General features: G+C 41.6%; 1 protein-coding gene across 2 annotated transcripts in view; it reads right to left on the reverse strand.

Moving 5' to 3' along the window:
* The window catches only part of KCNQ1 (potassium voltage-gated channel subfamily Q member 1), a 363730-nt gene that overhangs the window by 98554 nt on the left and 241800 nt on the right, over positions 1 to 23376 (reverse strand). For both annotated transcript variants that reach the window (XM_040609109.1, XM_040609110.1), the window contains 4 exons: positions 18526 to 18601; positions 11517 to 11611; positions 10786 to 10832; positions 9949 to 10010 (listed from right to left, as the gene is read on the reverse strand). In XM_040609109.1, coding sequence (XP_040465043.1) covers positions 9949 to 10010; positions 10786 to 10832; positions 11517 to 11611; positions 18526 to 18601 — 280 coding nt within the window. The remainder of the gene's footprint in view (positions 1 to 9948; positions 10011 to 10785; positions 10833 to 11516; positions 11612 to 18525; positions 18602 to 23376) is intronic.

Below are 23376 nucleotides of genomic sequence, written 5' to 3' on the forward strand. Positions count from 1 at the left end.
TAAGGCTGTACACATTTTAAGGTTGGAAACACAATGTATTTATTCACTCTTTTTCTACGGCTGGACAAAGAGCAGTATTTATTAGGTGAAGTGTCTGACAAGCCTTTAGTGCTGTTAATCACACCATCTGCCTTGATATATTAAGGCTATTAGGACTTAACTAGATAAAGATGCACATGTTACTAAGTGAATCACCTTCTATCTGTCTAATGGAAACCAAGTGTTGATTTAAGTGGAGTCGTCTGTCTAAAAAAGAGAAAGAAATTGAAATAAACCCAAGATTAACAGATGTCGCAGAAGGGTCAATGTTGAGCAACGCTGGATCCAACGCTTTTAAAAAAGAAACTTCCATGAATGTTTGAACTCACTTGAATATTTCTCCCTGCTTGAGTGTGCAAATAAAACATTTAATACCATTTGTTTAGCTTTACACATTACATCTATACAGATGTCATTATCTATATCTATACGGAGGACAGTTTCTGTGTCATGTAAGTATGCTCAGTCCTCTCCGCCCCTAGGTTCCTGGGCTGCAAAATCGTTAGTGAATAGTTTCATTTCCAGATGATTTAAAATCTACAGTCTGAAGTAGCCTCGGTACATTTATGTTGGCCAGGTTGCTGTGGTTTATGTGTTTATATATGCTGTTCTCAAGTACTGGATGGTTTTAGTATTAATGGGCTACGATTATGTTGAAGGCTGCACTGGCCAATATAACTATTCAAAACTAGAGAGGCTTTTAAACACAGTAACAAAAAGGAACGCTGATTTGCGGCGGAGTCCCAGGCATGGCTTAAGTTCAGTTCCTGGCTGTGCCACAGGTGCCACTGCGATACCTCGAGCCAGTCACTTCCCACAGCCTTAGCTGGAAAAGAGGGAAATATTTGCTTTTGGCCTTCCTTTCTCCATTTTGCATGTTTAATCTGTCAGAGCAGGAGCTCTCGTGCTATGACAGTGCCACCAAGCAGCCACAGCACAGACCCACCCCAAAGGCAGGTGGGTCCCCAGCCCACCCCCAGCACGTACAGGGGTGGCCGCATTCTGTCTGCTGGAGCTGCCCGCTGCGCGGTGGCTGCTCAGGGCTAGGGAAAGAACTTGTGGGGCAGCCCCATGCCAGCTGCAGGAACAGCGGGATACTTCAAAGAGGTGTAAAATGTCATCGTAATCATATTTGTTCTAGATTTGTATAGAAGTAATGCAAACCTTGATTTTCTTATTGAAAGATGAATTGTGGTTTGGTCACAGCCCCAGTGGGTAGGATGCAGGAACAGAGATGGATTTGAGGAAACTGTATTTGCCATCTTGGTTTCCTGAGCTCTAGGAGGGGTAGCAATACTTTAAACCAAGTGTTCATATTCTGCTTCTAACGACTACCTATTTTTCTTCTTATCTTCCCTCTGACTCGCACAGTGATAAGTAGGAGTCAGGCAGCAAAAGCTCCTTCTCCTCTTTCTGTTCCCGCACTCTAAGCAGCACTGGATCATCTCTGTTTTGCAATTTTTATTTGTGGGGGGAGGAAGGGGAGCAGATAGGATGACAGAAGGTATGGACTTTGCGTAAGAAAGGGAGTATATCTTCTTTTACACGGAATCTTTTCCAAGAGCTGAAGAGATTCCATCGTGAAAAGACTGCAGCCTGAATAGTGTCATTTCAACTCCATGCACTTTTCCTCCCTGATACTCAACTGCAAATGAAAATAAAATATTTTCATTCCAGTGAGATCACTCTAAAAACAGTTCTTTGACAAGGAATGATTTCAACTGCGATGCATCTAACTTCAGTAAAGGTTCATCCTAGTGTATAAAAACCAGAATTCACCATTTACATTAGAACTTTTTTTGGTCGTTCATGTGCAACACACAGAGGAAAAAAAAAAAAGTGCATTGATGAACTTGTGGTAATTTCTTTTCCTTTAACCTATAAGAAAGAAAAATAAAAGCCTTTCATAGCACACTGTGCACACGTATTGTTCACTTAAACCCCTTTTCTCTGATCCACTCTACAGCTCTACAGGATATTTAGTTCATGCAACTGTTCCACTTTCTCTCTCGGAATATCCACCATGCATTTTCATTCCACGTCAGATGGAATTCAGTCTATGGACCAGAATGATGAAGGCTACATTTCAAATCTTGCTTGGGTTTATCTTTGAATGCCAGGCAAAACAGGTTTTATGTGATTTAATAAAAGATTGAGTCATCTCAATTTGCAAACCTTACATCCACTTACATATCTGCTCAAATGAAACCACAAACAGCTGATTCCCAAACCAGCAACTAATCTGAAGCCTGCTTGAAAGATTATCAACTGGTAACACATTATTTAATTCCTCCATTTCCCCCCTCAAATTCCTAGATTTTATAGGATATATTGCATGTTATCTAAAATTCTGCTGGGATTTCTGCTCTTAATAAGCAAGTAGACAGGTATGCAGATCACGAGCATGCACCTGTTGCCAGTGTTAAGAATTAAAAAGTTATTAATCAGATCTCAAACAGGGAAAATATTATATATATATAAAATGTCATTGATTTTTTTCTTTATAAATATTATATTTTATATATAAATATACTTAAAAACCCCAAACCTCTTTGTATTTGTAAATGTTTACACTCTACCTTCAGCATCATTCTTCCCAACTACTGGCTGCATCTAGAAGTGCTATAAATTTGGGGTAAAATCTATAGGAACTCCCTTCAACAGGAAGCCTTCTCTTTAGTATGTCACTTCTGCCTTTTTACTTTTTTGTAAAATATGTAGAGAAGCATCACAGATGACTGCGTGCAACCGAATAACCGGAGCTTAACTAGCCATTGCTTTTGAATACCTGCACAGCAACCACATGCTAGCCTGAATTACCTTCAGTCACTCTTCTCTACAACCAGGATAATGATTTATCTGGCTTAACATTATTTTACAGTGCTGAGGAAGCGTATACTCTCATCTTCTGTAAATAAGCTAATGAGCTGCAGTATCCTCACCATCTGTGGCTGTATTTTATTCAATGCTAGATTTGTTTTTTTTGATGTAATCAATTTTCCTCTGGTCCAAGAGCTGACACTTCAGAAACAGACCGCACACCATCACAACAGCTTGTAACACTGCCCTGCAGGCCAGGTCTGAAACTATACCTAAGCTCCTGCACCAAGATAGTATCCTGCAGGTTACAGATAGTACTTAACACCGTGGATATGAAACCATTTCAAAACTAACACAAAAATTGACTATTTTTCATTTGCACTGCCATAGGCTCTGACGGTCTTCAAACAGATGAAATCAGTGTTCACGAGTGGCTGCAAGTAAAGGCACCCACACCTGACAGCCCGGGGTGCGGTGCTGCGCAGCCCCTTGCGAGTGGCCTGGCGGGAGCCATGGGGGCTGCCTGCAGCCCCCCTGCACCCCCCGGGGCCGCTGCGCCGGGCTGTACAGGGCCACGGCCAGCCACGTGCAACAGCCCAGCGTTGAAAGGTCTATACTCAACAAAACTAAAGTTTATCTACCCCAGTTATCTTGCTTTGGTACAAGGCTTGTAGCAGAGTCTTAAAAGAGGAGTGTGAGAAAGTACATATACATAAAATCATGTTTTTCCTTTTTTTTTACCAACTCGTGCTGGCTGCTGTTGAAAGTACTTGCTGAACTGGAGTTTACACACAGTCGTCTTGTTTAATAGTCCTCACGTGAGCCCTTCTCCACAACTTTCCCCAGCATCTCTCTCAGTTTGGTTCTATTTGGCTACCAAAGCTGCTGGCAGCAGTGAATCCTACAAATAAATATTTTTTGCTTTCATTTTTACCATGACTCCTGATAATTTCACTGTATCTGGGGGGATGGGAAGTGTAGGATACTGGAAATGGAAATCTGCAGGTTTTCGTTGTTTACCCACTGAGGTATTATCAGATCAGTGAGAGAAAAGCTATTAAAACTGTGGGGCTGCCTAAGGACCTGGACTGGTAAAGGACATGTTTAGCTATAGTCCAATTTATAGAAAACGGGCATCCTCCATCACACAGTTCAGCACCGAAATTGCTTCCGTATGCTTGTACTTTAGCATCTGGCAAAAGACTAAGGATTAAATTAACAGGGATACTCAATCTTCCATATGCTGCTTAATATTCCTCCACATCCCCTAGGTTACTACTTCTGCATTACTGCAAGAACTACACAGATGAGTAACTGCCTGGCGGCGATTCTTTTGATTTTTATTGATTTTGCATATCTTTTAAAATTTCCATCCAAACCCATGGTTTTTGGTTCCTTTTCTAGGTATCAGGAAGGAAAATCCTCACACACCTATTGCAGAACTGCTAATTTTCAATACCTGAGCTGCCTAGTGCTGAGAATTTCCATGCTGGACACTTTCCGAAGCAGTCTCTTGCAGCTGATGACTCCTGGCTCTAACCGTGCTTTCCAGCACCGACCAGAAAGTCAGATGGTTGTCTGTCAGTCTTTTACCATCAATTTTTCAGCATCAGTATCCAATTAAAAATAATGGCAAAAATGTTCCTGTCCATGGCAGACTGAAGTGCAGGAAGGCCATCACCAGCCAAGGGCTTTGTTCAAGTTTGCGCTAATTGCTACGTTACACCAGGACGCACAGTGGCTGTTCCCACAGGCTACGGAACACCTTTACAAATAGACAAAAAAACCCACCGAGGTTTGATCGTGTGTTAGATAATGCAGGTATTACACATAAAATTGGAAGACTGGCCACACAGGAAGAATTCTTTTAGGTGAACAAGCTGTCAACATGACACCTGGTATTTGTGAATGCAGGAGGAGGTAGATGAGAATACTTTCCCAATCGAAATGTTAAACTGCCTAAGGTATGCTCCTAGGGTTGTAAATACGGAGTATCCAGTAATGAGACACATATATGTACAGATCTATACTTCTACTTATGACAGCAATGCTGTCGAGTAACTAAGACATCCGTGTTACAGAGCAAAACTGTATCACAACCACTGAAAGAAAAACATCCTCCCAAAGGCATACAGCCTCGATAAGGCTCAATGCTGCTGCCAGTCCTGATGAGGGAAGACTGAAAGGTTGGCACATCAAGGCTACTGTAAATTTTAATCAAAAGGCCTGCTTCACAGCCTGCCAGGGCAAAGGGAAGACTCCTACCACCTTTAACAGTCTCTGGAGCACGTCCCAAAGCTTTATTGCCTTGGATGGGCTGGGAGTTCATTATTAGAAATGACATGATTAAAGTTTACCTTGTGACACAGTAAAAGAGCAATTTTATTAACATTACAGGGAAATTCCTCTGCAACATGTAACTCAAGTTCATATATTTTTCAGCAAATCAACAAGAGAAATAAGTTAGATATGAAACCTTTTGTAATGGGGAACTATTAGTTGATTAGAAAACAAGAGCAGGAAAGGGCAAGAGTAAAATCGGAAACTGGACCTAGACTTGTCAGTGGCCATTCCATTCATCTGGACTGTATTTAACAGCGCTCCAGCCAAAGTGGAGCCAAACTAATACACGTAATGGATAGAATAAATGCTCTGGTGAAACAATTGCAGAAAATTATTTAGCTAGAAGAAAATGTCATACCACGTATATAATGTTGTAACGTACAGGTCTCCACCGCTTTTTGAAAGCCACCTCAAATAAAGCCTTTGCACTTCTCTTTGAAATTTCCATACTCAGCACTCATGGTGAAAATTGTACCAAATATCTACCATATCCTTACAGTTTTCCTGAGCATGGGATCAATGCATTTAACAATCCATCAAAGACATTGTAGATGCAAGACAGAAAACCAGATCACCATAACCAGAACTCGGTAGAGCCGTGCAAAGAAGAGAACTTTCAGTTTTGTTTTCCAGATCAGTTCAGATTCTCAGTAGGCAACCCAAGCCACACAGTAGCATCTATTTTAGGGCACATGCTTTCACATGACAGATTGGGTTTTAATTGGTTTAAAAAAGTGGTGCTATCTGCCTTTAAAGTGAATCTGAAAAAGTGAAATGATTCTCTGCTGAGTGCTGCGCTGCATGTTGGAAGTTCTGCCTGTTGCTCTTTGGGTTAGTCTCGGTCAGCACGCAGGCGTTCGGCACACCAAACCTGCATACGCTTGGAAAGGAGGTTGCATTGTCTTGCAGGACTGGTGGATCCACACTAAAAGGTGCCATATATCTTACTACTACGTATGTTCTGGATAAACAGAAATCTCCATTTAAATCTCCGCAACAGTTCCATATGACTGAAAAAGACTATTATATAATTTGTAGTTGTGACCTTGGCAATACTGATATTAATACTGTCCTTACTGTCGGCTACAGGAAGAGTTCTGAGTATACAGAAAGGACACCTAGAAAATTGCTTTGGATTGCTGTAACTATTCTTAAAAGGCAAATTTTAAAGCATCCAAATGATTGCAGAAGGTTAAGTCCTATTCTTAAAAGAACTTAGGAGAGAATAGAGCATAACGTCTACTGCTCAGAATGTAACATTTTATTGGAAATTTAGGTTCTGTTACTCTGCTCTGGGAGGTGCACAGGTAGGACCTCCTGACATCGGGGGCTGTATGCCATGGAGACACAACAGCCTGTCAAGAGGCCAGGGGCTGCCAGCTTTAGCCCTTGCTGTGTACTCTAGATGATTTTGTGCAGTACCCATATTTAAGGCCAAATTATCTTAGGGTTGCCAAGCAGTAAGCCTGGCTGATCACCTGAAAAGTGCAAGCTGTGCCAGTTACATCAAAATTAACAGTCGGCAAAAGGTTGAAAAATGACAGATTAATTTATTCTAAAAAGCTAACAGTGCAGTCATTTATGGCCAAGCTAAAATTAAAGTGGTGAAGAGAAAAGAGGAGGTATAGCCTGCAGAGGTTCTTGAGGGCACTGCGGGCTTGTTCTGCATGGAGCTGCCGGGCACACCCCGATGGAAACCAGAAGGGCACAGTATTTGCTGCCCTCACCTTCATAAGCAAGAATAATGGCACAGTCAAGACATGCTGCCATTATAGGTTGGATTATGGTTTCTCTTACAAAGGTTGTGCAGTTTCTTGTTACATTAGTTGCAAAACCACCTTTTCAGTTGCTTGCCAAAATTACAAAATTCTACGGGGAGGAATCTGTAGGAAGGTTCCTGCAAGTGTGATTCATGCCCCTCGCTTTCACACATTAGGAAACAATCTTTGGTTATATTATCACAAACTGTATATATTACAAGGTCAAAGTTTCACTCAGCACACAAGATGATCAGACTTTACAGGCCTCTCTCCCTCAAATGAACATGTTCCTAAATTTAAAAGAAGAAAAGACAATTTTTTGCTGATTTTAATACTTGGAAATTCAGATTTGTGCCATAAAGTATCATAATTCCTGCTACTACACTGCTGTTTGACTCTAAGCATTCTATTTTTCAAATGTCCCTCTCACATGCCACCCTCTCTGTGCTGACAGCCATACACATGCCTCCAGAGTATGTTTGCTTGTGCCACAAGTACAAAAACTTTGCAAGTGACATGATTTCCCAGAAACACTGCTAAATACTCTTGAAGACAGAACTATCTTCATTTGTAAATGCTTCTCGAGTTAAAAATCCACCTCCACAAAAGCCTATAGGAATACACATAAAACTGGATTCTGCCCCACTGATGTGCAAGTACCAGACCCTGTGCTGACCATAAGCAGAAGCACCCTAAAGTTTAAAAAAAATGAAAGTTCAGGGTTTCTCCTCTTTCTGCTTTAACACAGACTTCTGTACATCAGCCTCCTGCTGCAAGGAGCATGTGAACAGTCTTTGAGAAAGACCCAATGGAACTCAGCTTATTCTTGTGGCTTGGGAAGTGCCGTGTAATTTCTTGCTGTGGCAGGAGTGTCCAAATAAACTCAGAAGGCTACGGCTCATTTTAAAATGCCTTAAAGGAGATTTTTCAAATGCGCAGAAAGTGGTTAGATGCTAACACTAGCCTGCAGCACTGAAAGTCTCTCCTTCAGAAGTCCCAAGGTTCAAAACTAATTCACAAACCAAACGGGATGTAACTGTTTGAAATATGTAGTCACCTTAAAAACCAGCTAATATAGACATCCTTTATACAGTGCTCAGCTCAGGAAGGCTTTAACTGTAGGTTGAAAGCACAGCGTGCACTGTGTACTTTACGGAAAAGAGAAGCCCAATCTCTGAGGGCAACCCCCCCCTACCCCCCAAACTAGCTTTGGCCACCATCTGCAGCTGCAGAAAAAATGTGATTTCAGTGTTGCCAGTTGTTGTCATGTATACCACTGCTTGCTGAGTCCAACCGAAATTCTCTATTTTTAGCCTTTCAGCTACTTTCAGATAAAATTCCTGCAGATAGGACTAGCTGTATACAGCAGATAACATACAACTCTGAAACCACAGATGACCTCATGCAACTGCAAAGAAAGACGGGTCTGTAGTTAAAACAAGGCTAAAATTTAACCCAGCTATACTAAAATTAAACAGGGAGTGTTTTACAGTCCCATTACAAGACATAAAACAACAGTCACTATAAATTCACGGTGTACTTATTTGTAAGGATGTAAAAAGGGTAATTAATAACCCCAAAACGGCTTATCTCTGAGCCAGTACAGCACCAAAGCTTTCCCAGGCTTGCTGGAGAGTTTACAAATAGCTCTGAGAAGCTGTTTTAGCTGTCATTTGAGAATTATTTGTCCAAACTGAAAAGTCATTGCTCTTTGTCACAAGCCACAAGACATTTTCTAGTGTTCCACACTTTCAGTTGACATTACTGAGAGAAAATAAATAAATGTAATCCAAACGTTCTGGAAAGGGCTTCCATGTATACGTATGGCGGGGTGGGCACTGCACAGTGCTGCTGCTTCCAGCAAAGCGCAGGGCACCCACCTGCCTCCTGCTTCACCCTTTCTGCGTGCTACCCCACATACCAAAAAGCACCCATTCCCTCTAAAAAGCCATTTACTTCCAACAGATTGAAGAACAGTTTGATTACTATCATTCTATCTTAAGTATGTAAGGAGTACCAGGTGTAAGGAACAGACATGCCACAGGTGAATCAACACGGGGCAGATGCTTCACCAGCATCCCTTGGGATGTGCTGCTCACACCTCTCCTGGTTTGCTGAGTATTTGCTGGATATTTCTTCAGAACAAATCCTTCATGGGCTTATCACATACTTCCAGTTGTGGAAGAAACACTCTAAAAGCTCCTTCCCTCAAGAAAAATTTTCACCCCTGAATACCAAATGAACAGTTTAGATACACAAGTGAAACAATCCGAAGGTACAGAAATTCTTTCGCATTATAGGACATCAGTGAAGGATTCAAACCTTTCCTTAACTCTTCCTGTCCTTCCTTAATACCAACAGAGGCAAACCTCTGTTTCTTAACAATGACATAGCCTCTACCTGTCATCTATCTTCAAGCACAGCCAGCATTGAAATAAAGGGTTACAAAGCACTTAAACTGTTAATTTTTGATTCTAGAACAAGTCTGATTTTTTTTTTTTTTTCTGGCTTCACGTCACTTGAAAGGAGAAACTCCATTTGTCATAAGGAATGAAAACCAGGACAGAGCAAGGTTTGCTATCGCTCCCTCTAAGGAATTGTAGGTGGACTTATATAAACAACAGAGCAACGATCAAAGGGAAATCTTAGGGACCATAACATACCGAGGTATTAAGGGAACAGAGCCTTTTATCTGTGGTGGAGGAAGGAAGTAGAGCATTGAGACATGTGTAATATATACAATTAAAAATCAAACCTCAAGTGAGTCCCAAAAGACACTGAAATCAATTAAGTCTGGTTTTTTCTTATTCTGTTAGAATGACAAGAATGAATCAAAAATGCAATCTGTCACAAAAATTACACCCCGACACCTGGAAAAGTCAAGCATTCAACTCTATTTTAAGCTGAGTTTCACCCCACATCCTATGAAACAAGCCCTGTTCAATCACAGACCACGTCCTTGCTCACCAGCCTAACTGAGGCTTACCTTGTCCTCCACTCTGTTTAGCCGAGCACCAACCGTGTTATTCCCTCGATCTTTGCTTTTTTCTGTGGAACAACAAACATTTTCAAATTAATATACGGTGGTATAAAAAAATAGCAGTGAGCCACAAGAGGGTGTGTTTAACCAGCCCACCAACATAGCGTAACTGAACACCTTTGCCATAATTCTATTCCTTAAAAGTAGCTTTTTGTTTCTTTTTATAGTGTTAGCCCCCACCATGGCTTTTAATAGCCCTTAGGTTTAAGGCACTTCCAACCTTAGTATTGTGCTTTAACCTGGGAGGACAAAACCATTCCTAATGTAGTTGATGTTTTAATTGCCTCTACAGCCAGCCTGAACAACGCATTTGGTAACTTTTTGTCGTTTCCCCCCCTATAAACTATATAGAAACATGAGTTTCAAGATGACATTAACAGAGTGTTCATTAGCCGAACTTGTCGCAAACAAACTTAGTAATTTGTGCTCCTTTTCCAGTTTCTTTTCAAAGCTTTTGAAGCTCTGTGTGAATATTACTGATTTCACAGGAACGTTGTAATCAGAGCACACCATTTTACTGAAAACGTGGTGTATCTCGGAGAGATCAGAGCCAACATTTTGAGAACTTCAGTGAAAGTAGGTGCTTCAAATATCTAAATAAGAACAACCCTACTTTGAAGGTGTTGATGACTAAATATTATCATGGATGCCTAAACTTCAGACCACAACTAGTTGGCATTGTTTAAAAATTTGGCAACAAAATGAAAAGTATTTTAACAAGTGTTTTCCATTAATTTTATCTTCATACAGCTAACTTCAGACACATCCTTCATATTAACGCACCTGAGACAGAGATAAAAAGAGATGGCTTCCCTATGGATTGGTCCAACCTATAAAAGAGAAAGAATCAATTTAAGTTCTTATCATCAGCTTGAACCAGCATCTTCACTTTCCCTAGCTGCAGCGGGGAGGCCTCCTCACAAACAAGCAAAGTGAAGTTCAGAGAGTTCTGGTTTGTACTGCAAGGGAAGCAGTTGCTTTGGGCTAAATATAACTTGAAATTAAAAAAATACCAAAATAGGATTAAACCTAGATTGGTCTTTAGCTTCTTTAACCAGTGTGAAGTTTTATCATGCCCATCACTTTTCCTTTGTGATGGGCACGAAGAGCAGTTTTTCCCCTTTTCCCTGTTCTTCTCCAGCTTGATTGTTGCCTCTACCTGCCACCTCTCAGCTTGCTCGTCACTGCAACTCTACCAGAGCAGGCAGCAGCATTTCACTCTGTGAGTATAATACAGCCGCTTACGGTCAAAGCTAGCAGGGACTGAGGCCATACACATAAGTATAATGAAAATTTTAAGTCCTAGTCATCAAATTTTTAAGCCATTTGCCTTTTCCTTCCTACATGAAAACAAAACTTTACTGCAATACCATTCTACATCCTGTAACTTGGCAAAGCCCTACCAGTATGGCAGCTGTAAGCCTGTAGTTTTTGATCCCCTCAGTCACTGACTTCTTTACAAATATCATTGTGCTGGTGTTTATGGATACAGAGACTGAACTTCATTGACATACCTCCTCTGTAACTCCTTGATTCGCACCATAAGGTTGAGGTGACCCTGAGAATACTGCTCAATAACATCTCGGACATCATAGGGCTTTCTGGCTTGCTGTAAAACAAAAAATCAAGCACCACGCCTTTAAGCCACAAGGAATGGTCTATGGTAATGTAGATTCTTTTTCAAGAATAAACAGTAAATTATTTTAACTCCTTTTATAACACTGTGTAAACATTGGAGGTATTTTAATTGTTGCCACAATAACACATTTTTTGTGGAATAATTATGGCAGTTCTGATTTCATCCACCTTCTTGTTACTGTGCAGGTCTACCTGCCTTTCAAGAGATTATCCACTGAACTTGAGGCTGAAAGAACTTGTGGCCAAAGCGCCAATCTGGCACTTTGCTCAGAAGTTTGCGGTCAGTGTATTTTCTTCTGAAATAAGGTTCACGGTCCTCGGCCGCCGACCAGTGAAGAGGTGTTTCACCTGTGGAAGCCGTTGCTCTCAGCCAGAAGCGAGACAGCTGGGGCTCCGCGCACAGCCTTTCCCATGGGAGGGTTAAAGCAGTCCTGCCTGAAGGTGCGCGACTGAGCTCCCCTGCAAGAATGATGAGCTGAGCTTTCAAATCTACTGGGAAATACTGGGAAAATATTGGTGCAAGGAGTGACCAGGAAGAAAGCCCCGTGCCTGCCGTTTGCACTTCACACATGGGAAAGCCGTGGTCTGACCGGTTGGTAAGGAAAATACTTCTGGGCAGTATTAAAGAGAGAGATGACAACCATAATTTTAACCAATAAAACGCAAGACTAACTGGAATGCAAATGAAGGAACTTGTCAAAGCACAATGACAAATTAAAAATATCTAAATCCTACATCTAGAAACTAGAGTCCGACCAGTGCCAGAGCCGCATATGAGAGGCAGCAGCGAAGCTCTGACAATAATGGAGAGAGGAGTGGGGTGCAAGTGTCCCGCATTACACTGCACAGGAACACCTCAACTTATGATTTGGTAGAAATCTTTTACTTAAAGATGCTAAGGGACTCAGCCAAACAACACAGTAACAATAAATGATATGGCAGCAGGCTGAGAGGGGTGCTCCTGCCCCTCTACTCTGTACTGGTGAGACCCCCCCTGCAGTACTGCATCCAGCTCTGGGGTCCCCAGCACAGGGCAGGCATGGACCTGCTGGAGCAGGGCCAGAGGAGGGCACGGAGATACTCAGAGGGCTGGAGCTCCTCTGCTATGGAGACTGGCTGAAAAGGTTGGGGTGGTTCAGCCTGGAGAAAAGAAGGCTCCAGAGAGACCTTACAACAGCTTCCAGTAGTTGAAGGCGGTTACAAGAAGGAAGAGGACAGGCTTTTTAGCAGGATCTGTAGTGACAGGACAAGAGGTGATGGTTTTAAACCGACAGAGGGTAGATTCAGATGAGATGTAAGGAAGAAATGTTCTATGATGAGGGTGGTGAGACACCGGCCCAGGTTGCCCCGAGATGTGGTAGATGCCCCACCCCTGGGAACATCAGAGGTCAGGTTGGACGGGGCTCTGAGCAACCTGATCTAGCTGGAGATGTCCCTGCTCATTGCAGGGGGTTGGGCTAGATGGTCTTTAAAGGTCCCTTCCAACCCAAATCATTCTATGATTTTATATTTCTAACTCATTCACTACGCTGTCTATAGATACTATGTAGGTCACGTTCAAGGTCTGGTAAAACCCTTGGTAACATCAAGTTACCACTTTTCCTTTCTTGTGTCTTTTGAGAACAAGGAAAAGAGTTTACAGTGGCAGCTTCCAACATAGCAGATTCTATACCACATTTGAGGTCTCAAAAGTATTTTTTCACCTGTACTGCAAAAGCAGGAGATATCTCTGCACTGCTTAATCTTATTTCGCATGCTGCAGGTTTTCCTCAATTCCATGCCACAAATACTTTCTTTTTTCAGCCAAAGGAAAGTGGGTTACAATATAAAAACCAGGCTGTGGCACCTTCATACAGTCCCCTGCACCTGTCCGGGAGGTAGCTCCCACCTTTTAGGAATCATTAATAATATCACTTCATCAAAGAAACTGTATTTCAGTCTGTCAGATTCCCCAAAGCCAACTGCAAACCTGGGGTGAATGTAAGATGTTCTCCAGCAGAAGGCTGAACAGGAATGGGAATTGCGTCAATTTAACCTAAGAGCACACAGGAGAATTCCCAGGCACCCTGGCTGCTTACACACATGTAAACCACAACTAACATCCACAAAGAAAGAAATGTGATTGAATAATGGCATAACCCCCTAAGTTTTTCCATGGGCTGGAATTATAAAGACAATGATATTTTAAAAAAAGAGAATGCTTGGATTATTTTTGTACCATAAATAAGGAAGAGAGAAATCTGCAAGATCAGCTTGAAAACTCCAGGTTCAGAAAAACTGTTCAGTAGGAATAAAGATGCATCTTGCTCCTGCCGTGTTTGTGCTCTGATGCAGGTGTCTGACAGTGGAAAGAGCAGACATGTCCCTGCCTGCTTTTCATTTAGTGGGCTGCTGCTTCCACTTTAAAACAAGAACTGAAAACCTGGAGTAAATAGAATTTATGAATTAAGCTTAATTTCTGAGTAGGACAAGGTATTTAATAATCAGTACTGATTATTTTGTAATTACTTCATATTGAAAGCCAATCTTTCAAGAGAAAATAGTCTTGATGTTGATAAGAAGTTAATTTTTATAAAAGGAAAAGAACCTGCAGCACGCAACAGATGAGTATTGAAGGAACAAAAGTAGAAGCCAGCCCCACAGCTTTCCTTAACTTCTCTTCTTGACCTTTGTCCCTCTGCTAATTAAGCAATAGTCATGGCAAAGATCTTCTTAAATGAGTTAAAATTTCCTCCATTGTATCCGAAAGTTTGCAAAAGGCACAGACACCAACGCCAAACATTAACCATTCCCCATGGTTGCTGCTGTTCCCCAGGAACTGCCAGCGCAGGCAGGCAGCCCCGGGAGGGGGGAACTCGTGCAAGGGGAATTTCTGGGAATTGTAACCAGGTAACAGACAAATAAAATGGGTAGAACACCCTTTGAAGCGCAGGACACTGAACCACATTGTTTGGTATAGCCCAGTACAGAGATTAGAAAAGATTACACAAACAATTCGTGATTCATACCATGACAAATGAATTACATAAAATGATGAATTATAAGACTATAAATGCAAGACTTTCTAGTGAAATGTAACAAACCAGGCAATAGTTTACTCACGTCACCAGTGGAACTGCAGCCTGTATTTTTAGTTTATGCTATGTATAGAATATTTGCCATAGTGAAAAACATAGCACAAGTTAAAAACGTATTGTAGAAGGAAACTGATTTACTCAACAGGAAGAATTTACATGGAAAGAGGAAAAAAAAAGTATTCAAAATGACAATAGGAACTCAGACCAAATCCCTGGTCTCTGGATCCGTGATGTATATCACAGTTGTATCCATGTGTGTAAGTCTCAAGAATTTTAGAAACTTTCCTAGTTGGAAGACAAAGATTATTTACTCATGAATCCAGCTAATGGAATAACCAAGTACAGTGATTCTCTTCCTGAAACTCAGTTGGAAGGTTAGACTGTCCCAAAGACATCTGAATTATAACTACTATATGAAATTCATTTTTGGTGGGTGGGGTGATCAAAGCCTAGAAAACCCATTAATTTTGAAGTATTGTTTTTCCTATAATCTACAGGATCCTTCCTTAACTGTGGGCCACTCGCCTTAAGTGATGCATAGTACTTGTGTTGACTACTAGCAGAATGTGATCTTTTCAATTTGAAACAGTTCTACAGACTTCACAAGAGCATAAACACATCCATGAGAAAGGTATTAATTCTTTATAATATTATGCTGGGTTCTTATGGACTATATTCAAACCTGGACTTTAAAACAGAGCATAAATTTCTCCCCTTCCTTTAAAGAGGAAATAACGCCCAAGTGTGATGCTTCACAAAGAACTGCTTTTCATGTCCTTTGAAATTTCTTTGTATCCATGTTTAGCTTCTCTTTATTTATTTTATTGAATTTTTTTTAAACAGGAAGGTTCTGCTTTCTAACTGACTTTTGTCCTTGTGCCATCACCCTCTGTTATTAGTTGAGCTCTTAAAGAAATGTATCTAGGCAAATTTAGGCAAACAGGTGTATCCTGCAAACAGCTGGTATAGTTTAAGAACCATGCTGGGTTCATGCTGGGACCTATTTTGCAAAATTTTCCTCTTCCTCTCCTTCTTCCTACTTCCCCTCTGAAAAAAAAAAATAATAAAATGCTTCAGAGGCATCTCTAAAAAATAGTCCTTTTAAGTGCTGGCCTTACTTGGTGTTCCAGCTAATTTTAAGCATCAATAGTCCAATGGATTTCAGCTGAAATTTGGAGTTTTTTTCCAATAGTTATAGAAAAAAAATCTCTAAATTTTCTTTAAGGAAGATACATTTCACATAAACACAAAAAGCTTAGAAGGCAAATAGCTACCGTGAAACAGCTATGCAGACCTCTTAAATGCTGAAGGACACATTTAAAAAATGCATCTTCTGCTTTACCTTAATTTCAGATATTGCATTGGACTGGTTATTAGAAACTGTGTAGTCATTACTTGGCACACATTTAAACGTTTTAATTTCTTATGACTATTTTATGTGAGTACAATAGAACAAAGCAGATTTACAACATACTTTTGAGGAAAGAATAATGACAGCGGTTATCTCTTAATTATGGGAGAGAATTTCAAAAGCACCTTGTGGCTTGAATTTCAAGGTGACTTTGTGCATTAAGTTACTTAGGTGCTTTTGAAAACCGTACCTTTGGTGCTTTCCAAATTTTTAAACTCGGTCATAACCTTGCGTACAGAAATTACGGAGAAGGATCAGATATCCCCGCTGTGTTCCTACTGGGAGACTCCGCCGCTGACAGCAGCGGCCGTCTGTCACTTGTGGGACGTGGGAGTGACTGGAGACATGTTCCACCCCAGCCTGACTGACCCTGGCAGCTCTGCGGGAGCGGCCAGCACGGGCAGCCTGGGGAGGGCAGGCTGCGAGAGCGGGGTGAGGGACAGTCCTGTGGGGATGCTGTAGATGGCCAGGACCCGGCCTTTGGCAGATGCGAAAGTGAGAGTACAACCGAGAAGCCAGATTAGCAACTGGGATACCGAGTACAAACAAGTTTTAAGTACGAACTGAATAGTCCCATTCTATTCAGTCAAATGCTTTTTCAGCTTCTATCAAATCACCTGCCGCAGGGGACTTCCGTTTATTTGCCAGGTGGATAATGTTGCACACAGCATTCAGGCGTTTTCCAAATCTGGTTTTGACAAATACCACGTGGGAGGTAGGTATCTTGTGTGCAGATTTCTTTTTTCTAAGCAGTTTAGTTAATACCGTGGCAAATATTTTATGATCTAAATTTATGAGAGTAATGATTCAGTAATTACCATGGAGCAAAGGATCACAATCAGGTTTTAGAATGAGAATAAATTACAGTTTAATGGAACTGGCCGTACTTGGGCAGTTTTTCACAGAGCAGCAGTAGGCACATCACTGGAATGGGCCAACTCCCTCGCCAAGTTATGCGTGCTGCCAGCAAGCATTAGGAGCTTCTCAACAAAATGACTATTAAAACTATTTTCAAGTAGTCCAGACACTGCGCCTTTCTTAATTTTAGTCTAATAAAAACAGGTGAAATGTGCCAGCAGAATCTTTCTGAAAGCGCTCTCTCCAAGAAAATCCCAGACATGGGAGATTTCTACTTCAATGCCGACAGTCCCAATATATGATACATAACTGGAACTGATTCCTGAAAAGCTCAGGCAATGTTAGCCATAAATTAGCTCATGAATTTTAGTAAAAATAAAAAGATTCAAAGGAGAAAGTCACTAAAGAATTCAGGCAGTGTTGCTAGATTTCAAAAGAAGTCAGAATCATGGGTTTGAAGTAGCAGCAAGCATCACCTAAGAGAAACAATCATCTCTTGGAAGGCTAGTCACCGTCATCATCAGCAACACCTTTTTGATCCTGAATTTTTCACCGTCCAGATCAGAAGGAAAAAGGACACCCTCCCTTTTGGTGTGGAGGGGCTAGGTCAAGGGTGGGAAAGCTTTTTAGTCTATTGTAAGTAGTAGTGGCAAGGTCATACATGAAAACGGCTGTGGGCAGCTAAGCCCTTCTCTTTCTTTGCATTTTCAGTTGTGAAGCCTGTTGTCTAGAGATTGTCCCTTACTAATTAACTTTAAGTAATATATTTCTTACATATATATGTATTTACCTGGTTTAAATCAAGCTGAAGGCTGTTGACTAGTGTTTTTACTGGGTTAATGAAATGGATTTAGAAAACTCATTCATAGAAATTTTGCAGTCAGATTTTTTTTTATTCAGACCAGGCAACAGGGCCAATTAGCAACTGTTAAATGCTTACGGCATCACAATATCACATCCAGCAAAGCAGCACACAGGAAATGTGTCAGCGAGGGCTAGAGGAGTAAAGAGAGCCAGTATTCCACAAACTGGGAAGGACGTCTCCTACCTATGCAGGGGGGAGGAGGGAAAAGGAAGGAGAAACCTTGGAACAGGCTAGCAAATTTCCAGCCCGGCTTCTTATCAGGACTTGCATTATCATCACTTAAGAGACAGAAACAAGGCTGAGGTAGCATTTTAATCTCTAATCCTACTGACTCAGCGTGACAGTAACATATAGCTCAGAATTAATGGAGACATACGAGAATGTTTGCACTGCAAGAAAGAGACAGCGATAACAGAGGGTTAAGGGTCAAGTCCATTAGCAGAAAATAACATTTTAATTCAGGCTGCATTTCAGAAGTTTAGCCTGTTTCCAGTGCATCCACAGTTGACTAACCTGCTGCTGAACAGCCCTATTGAAGGAGGGGGAGAACAGCGGGTCTAGCTCACCATTACTGAAATGAATTGTGTCAGGCTCTCTTAAGCTTCTGAAAGAAACAACGAACCAGGAGAATAAAAGGGTTTATTTCAGAAAAGGGCTTTCTCGTCACAACTCACCTGAAATTTTTTCTTTGCCACAAAATACTGCATCCTACGAATCACCTTAATTGCAGCACGGTGGTGTTCTCGCAGCCTGTGGGAAAAGCGAGGGAGGTGAGCGGGGCGAAAGGGCATCTCCATCCAGACAACAACTGTAACAGCCTGCAGCAAAGGCTTCCCCAACGCAACACCGCGCAGCGTAAGGAGCTGCGGTTCAGCCTGGGAGCACAACACACCTCTGTGATGCTGACCTTCCCCACCATCCAAGGCAGCTATAAAAATGCAGGATTTTATCTGACCTATGCTAGGTTTGCATAAGTTTCACAGTAAAAAGAGGTGTCCGTGTAACCTATTCCTATGTGGAAGCAAACCTCCACTCACCTTTCCCAGTTTCATTTCCACAGGATAAAAAAAAAAGCTATCAAGTTTCCGCATATTCAGCCATGCACAACTTTTATACCCGGTCACTCTAGAAATGCAGCTTTTGGTTGTCTTGTGGGTTTTCTGAGTATTTTATTTCCCCACCTCCAAGTCCTGTAGAATATGTTTCTTAGCTTACATAATTTTTTTTTCAAAAATTATTAAAAAAACCCCACCTCTAAGGATTTTTGAGTCATTCACTGCTAAACCATCCAAATGATCTTGTTGTAGCTGGATGCAACATCTACAGATACACGTATCCCAAAATGTACATAAAGACAAAATAATCTGAGAGGTCTTTAAACAAATATATGCCCCTCTTTATGCACATGCATATGAACTGAAAACAGAAATTTAAAAGTAAAAATTTGCTCTTTGTACTTTAAAATAAGAGATTTTCATAGTACCTGACATTATTTTTTAAACAGTTCATTAAGGGCTTAGATTTTTCAAAGCTTGCAAAAATGATGTAGTTTTCTTCTTAACATTAAAATATCAAGTTTATTTATTCCACTTCTCCATTCTGTTAGTCTTATCAGGATGCATTTGAACGACATTCTTGCACAACCTTTATTTCCTTTTTATATCTGGTACGTGTAACTCTCATCCCAAACTGACAGCTAGTGATGGCTTTGGGAAAGCAGCAGTAAAAGCAGAGTTAGGTATTCCACATGTTTTATCTTTATAGAATCATTATTAGTATTACTGATAGACTGGCATATTAGCGCTGTTTGTACCGAACCTGACAGCCTTCAGACTCTGTGGGATGGGAAAGTCACATCTAAGTTCTGTACAAGTTTGGGTCTTTGGCAGGACGCAGTACGGTATCACCCAAACCTCTTCCGTCAAGTGCAGCCTGGAACTTAGTGAGCATTTAGTGTCAGGACAAATTTCCTCCAGCAAACAGAAGTTTTGGTGGATGTCTGGCCCCTGAAGAACATGGCAAGTATACCGAGGTGACGTTTTTGTGGGAAAAGAGCTTTCTGCAGAGCCAGGAACAGCCCCCAAGAAGCTCTTGTTTTCTACCTGTGGATGCTGCCCTGCTGCCTCTCGGGTGGCTCCCTTTGCTACAGAAATGCTTCCCATTTAGCCATGACAGAACTGATTACTTTCTCCAGAGATAGTGTAAAATATGGCTGCTTTTCAAACTAAGGCACAGCTTTTCAGCACAGTTCTTCCACACGGAGCGACCGTGCCGCTGTACCTGCCAGCCTGCGCTGGGGCTGTGTTGGGGGCCCTTCCCCCCCCCTCACACCTTACGGGGCTTCTCCAAGAAACCCTCTCCAGGTCCCTGCCTCCACAGATCTGGCTGCAACATCATGGCTCAGGTCATAAAAATGGAAATTTGCCCCTCCTACCCGGGATGGCTGCCTGTTTGGATAGAGTCCCGGTGAGCAGAGTGAAGCGTAATGCTCCTTCATGGCATCCCTGTTCTGGGAGCCCCTGCTGCATCACTCTGCTGCTGGGGACCAGCACGATGTCCCCAAAGACCAAAGGAAATAAAGTGTTCGGGGTTTCTCAGTTGTGCTTCACAGGGATGGGAGCCAAAAAGATAAACACTACTTAATTTGCTATTAAATATCAAAGGTGTGAATGCGTAACTGTCATGCAGCTATACATCCCATACATAAACACACACAAAGACACCTTATGATGAATATAAATAAATCTCAATTGCAATAAAACTGCTTGTAATATTTCAGTTTATGCCTCATTTCCCCTGGGGTGTTCTTCACAGTCCATTATTTCTGAGTAAAATATTTTCCTTTGGGGCAGACGGTCACTAGCAAAGCACACCAAATCCCTCATTCTCTATCTAGGTGACGAGTCTCACCTACAAGCAGGACAGCCGGATCATAAAGTTGATATTTGCCATTCAGTGAAATAAAACTATACCACCAAAATGATTTTCCAGTGCAGCTATTTTACATCAATTGTTGTTCAGTGCTAACACAAACTTCCATGCCAGGAGGGAAAGTTAATATTCTCATTTTATTCCTTTCCATTTCCAGCTCCAGTAGGAAACCTCACAGTAAGCTTGTTTTTGCTTATGCTGTAAAATCTAATTCTGCACAACAGTCTGTCCCGATCCCCCCAGATTAAATGCTTCTGCGATGAGGGAAGGGAATAAAGGATTTAATTAGTAGCCAAGGTTATGATTCATGGTTGTTTGATCTCTTTCGCAAACGGGTAACAAACACTTCAGCAAATTGAGAGCTTAAATATTAACTGGCGCTGTTTGTTTGTTCAGCCACTCGTGCCATCGCTGAATCCTGGTTGCAGAATGGCTGCCTGCAGCCTCTGGGGATGTACTGCATGCTCGCATGCCAGAGAACCAGTCTGTGCTTTACCGTCCCCAGAGCCAGGGTTTTTTCAATACTGGTATTTGTTTTTTTGAGGCGAGTGGCAGGCCATGGCATCAGCATCGCTCACAGAGCAGCCACACCCTGGTGCTGTGTGTGCACCCCACGGCGAGCAGAGGATGCCCTGTGGGGGGTGCTGCCATGCCGAGGGGCCCTCCGATGACAGTGACCCCCCCAGTCCCTGGGAAGGGGTTTCTGGGGACTACTGGGATGCTCCAGAGAGCCCACCCACTTCAGCAGAGCCGCGGGAGCCAAGCTTTCCTGCAAGTGGAATCCCCCATTTTTTCCATGTTTAGCTTTGCCTGATTTTGGGAGAAAGCTTGTTTGGGAAGCGCATCAGCAGCAGGGTCAGCAGGAAAGGGCTTTGCCCTTGGGTTAGCGGAGCTATTTTCCTCTCTGGAGCATTTGTCAAGCTTCAAGCCTCACCGCCACCATACCCACTGATCTCATGATACCCGACATCCCAAGGGACTTGCCAGTCACCGTTTGATGATACCAGTAACCATCAGTGTGTCACCTTCACAAAGAAACCAAAGTAGTTTGCTGCCCGTAAAATCAAGCTAAAGATTACTGCTTCCAATACGAGACAACATCCCAGCCTGTGCCCTTCCAAAGAAAAATTGGCAGTAGTTTTCACTGACTACCATCAATTTTCTTTCTCAATATAAGAAGGACATGGAGATCATCTTGAACACGGCACTTACTACTTAATCTCATTTTATTAGTTCCTGAAGCCACCAGGGAAGCGGTAACATTGTCAGAACCCACAGGAATGATCCAGAAAGCTGAAGGAGGATTTCAAAACTCCTCAGTAACAAAAAACCATCCCAGTGGTAAAAGGGTCAATAGATTCATACAAACCTACATCATTTGTAGGTATAAACTAGGCTTGTGCTATTTGCACACTGAAAAAGTAACCTTTTGCAGATGTGGGCACACCTCAAAGTGTAAGAAATGGGGATATAAATACCCCCCCCCCAGCAACAAAATAACAATGGATTGAGCACCCACGTTACAAAAGAAAGCCTGACAGAATAAAATGTCTAGAAAGAATTAGTTTTTCCTTCCTCCTTTTGTTGTTAGAACACTTAACCTACAACAAGTCACTTGGAGGAAACCTGATCTCCTCATTAGTCCATCAGAAACCTGGACTGGAATGTCACCTAATTTGAAAAACAAGCATGCTGAAGAGATTCAGGTAATTTTACAGATGTTCCCATTTGGTAGTAAAGTTGTTATATGTTCAAAAATGCCCCAAACTCTTGTCATGGAGCCATTCACACATTTGACTGCTATATTAGTCATTTTTCACAACACAGCCGGCCAAGACCTCCATAGGCTTCCCAAGATGTGGCTCATTCCCCAGTCCTGCCCTTGCCGACAGCCACAGGGAATGTCAGTGGCTTCAGCCAGCACCCACCTGCCTTCCTCCTGCACTGGGACCCACAGGGCCACCCCAGAACACTTTCTGGGACTAAGACTAAAAGTTTTGGTCACAAAACCCAAGCAGCTTAACAGAAAAGGAAGTAAGCAGTTGCATAATTTGGTTGTTCTTGTTTCAAGAAAAATAATTTATTTTTTTAATGAAGTTTTACAAGATTAATTCCTATTCCAAAACACACAGTTTTTCATTAAAGAACAAGAAAGGAAAAGCAACTACTAATTAGAAATATTTTTATAGTCCTTACAAAGCTGCTGAGTTTTATGCCAAATCCTTAGTAATGACATTAGAAGTTTGTCCCCTTTTCATCTCAGGAAGGTGTTCTAAATATTGGTTTAGTGTTAACAGAAATATTAAAGCAACAAGACAGAGGAAAGGTGGTGCTAATTTCCAATTTGTAACACTTGCTTTTTTGTTCATATGTAGAACATTTTATTATCAGGACCATAACGTCTGGCGCAGACCTCCCAACGTACACTGACACTGCTATTATTGGAGTTAAAAGGTCAGCACTGTCTAGTCAGAATGAGTTTAACAAGAACGAAAGCTCAGTAGGAGAGCACCACAGATTTATAATATCTTTTACAAAATGCCCATTTCTCAGTAAACCTAACACTGATTTCAAGTCAAGCTTGGTTTTCAAAC

The sequence above is a fragment of the Falco naumanni genome, chromosome 10 (assembly GCF_017639655.2).
Source record: "Falco naumanni isolate bFalNau1 chromosome 10, bFalNau1.pat, whole genome shotgun sequence".
Lineage (NCBI taxonomy): Eukaryota > Metazoa > Chordata > Aves > Falconiformes > Falconidae > Falco > Falco naumanni.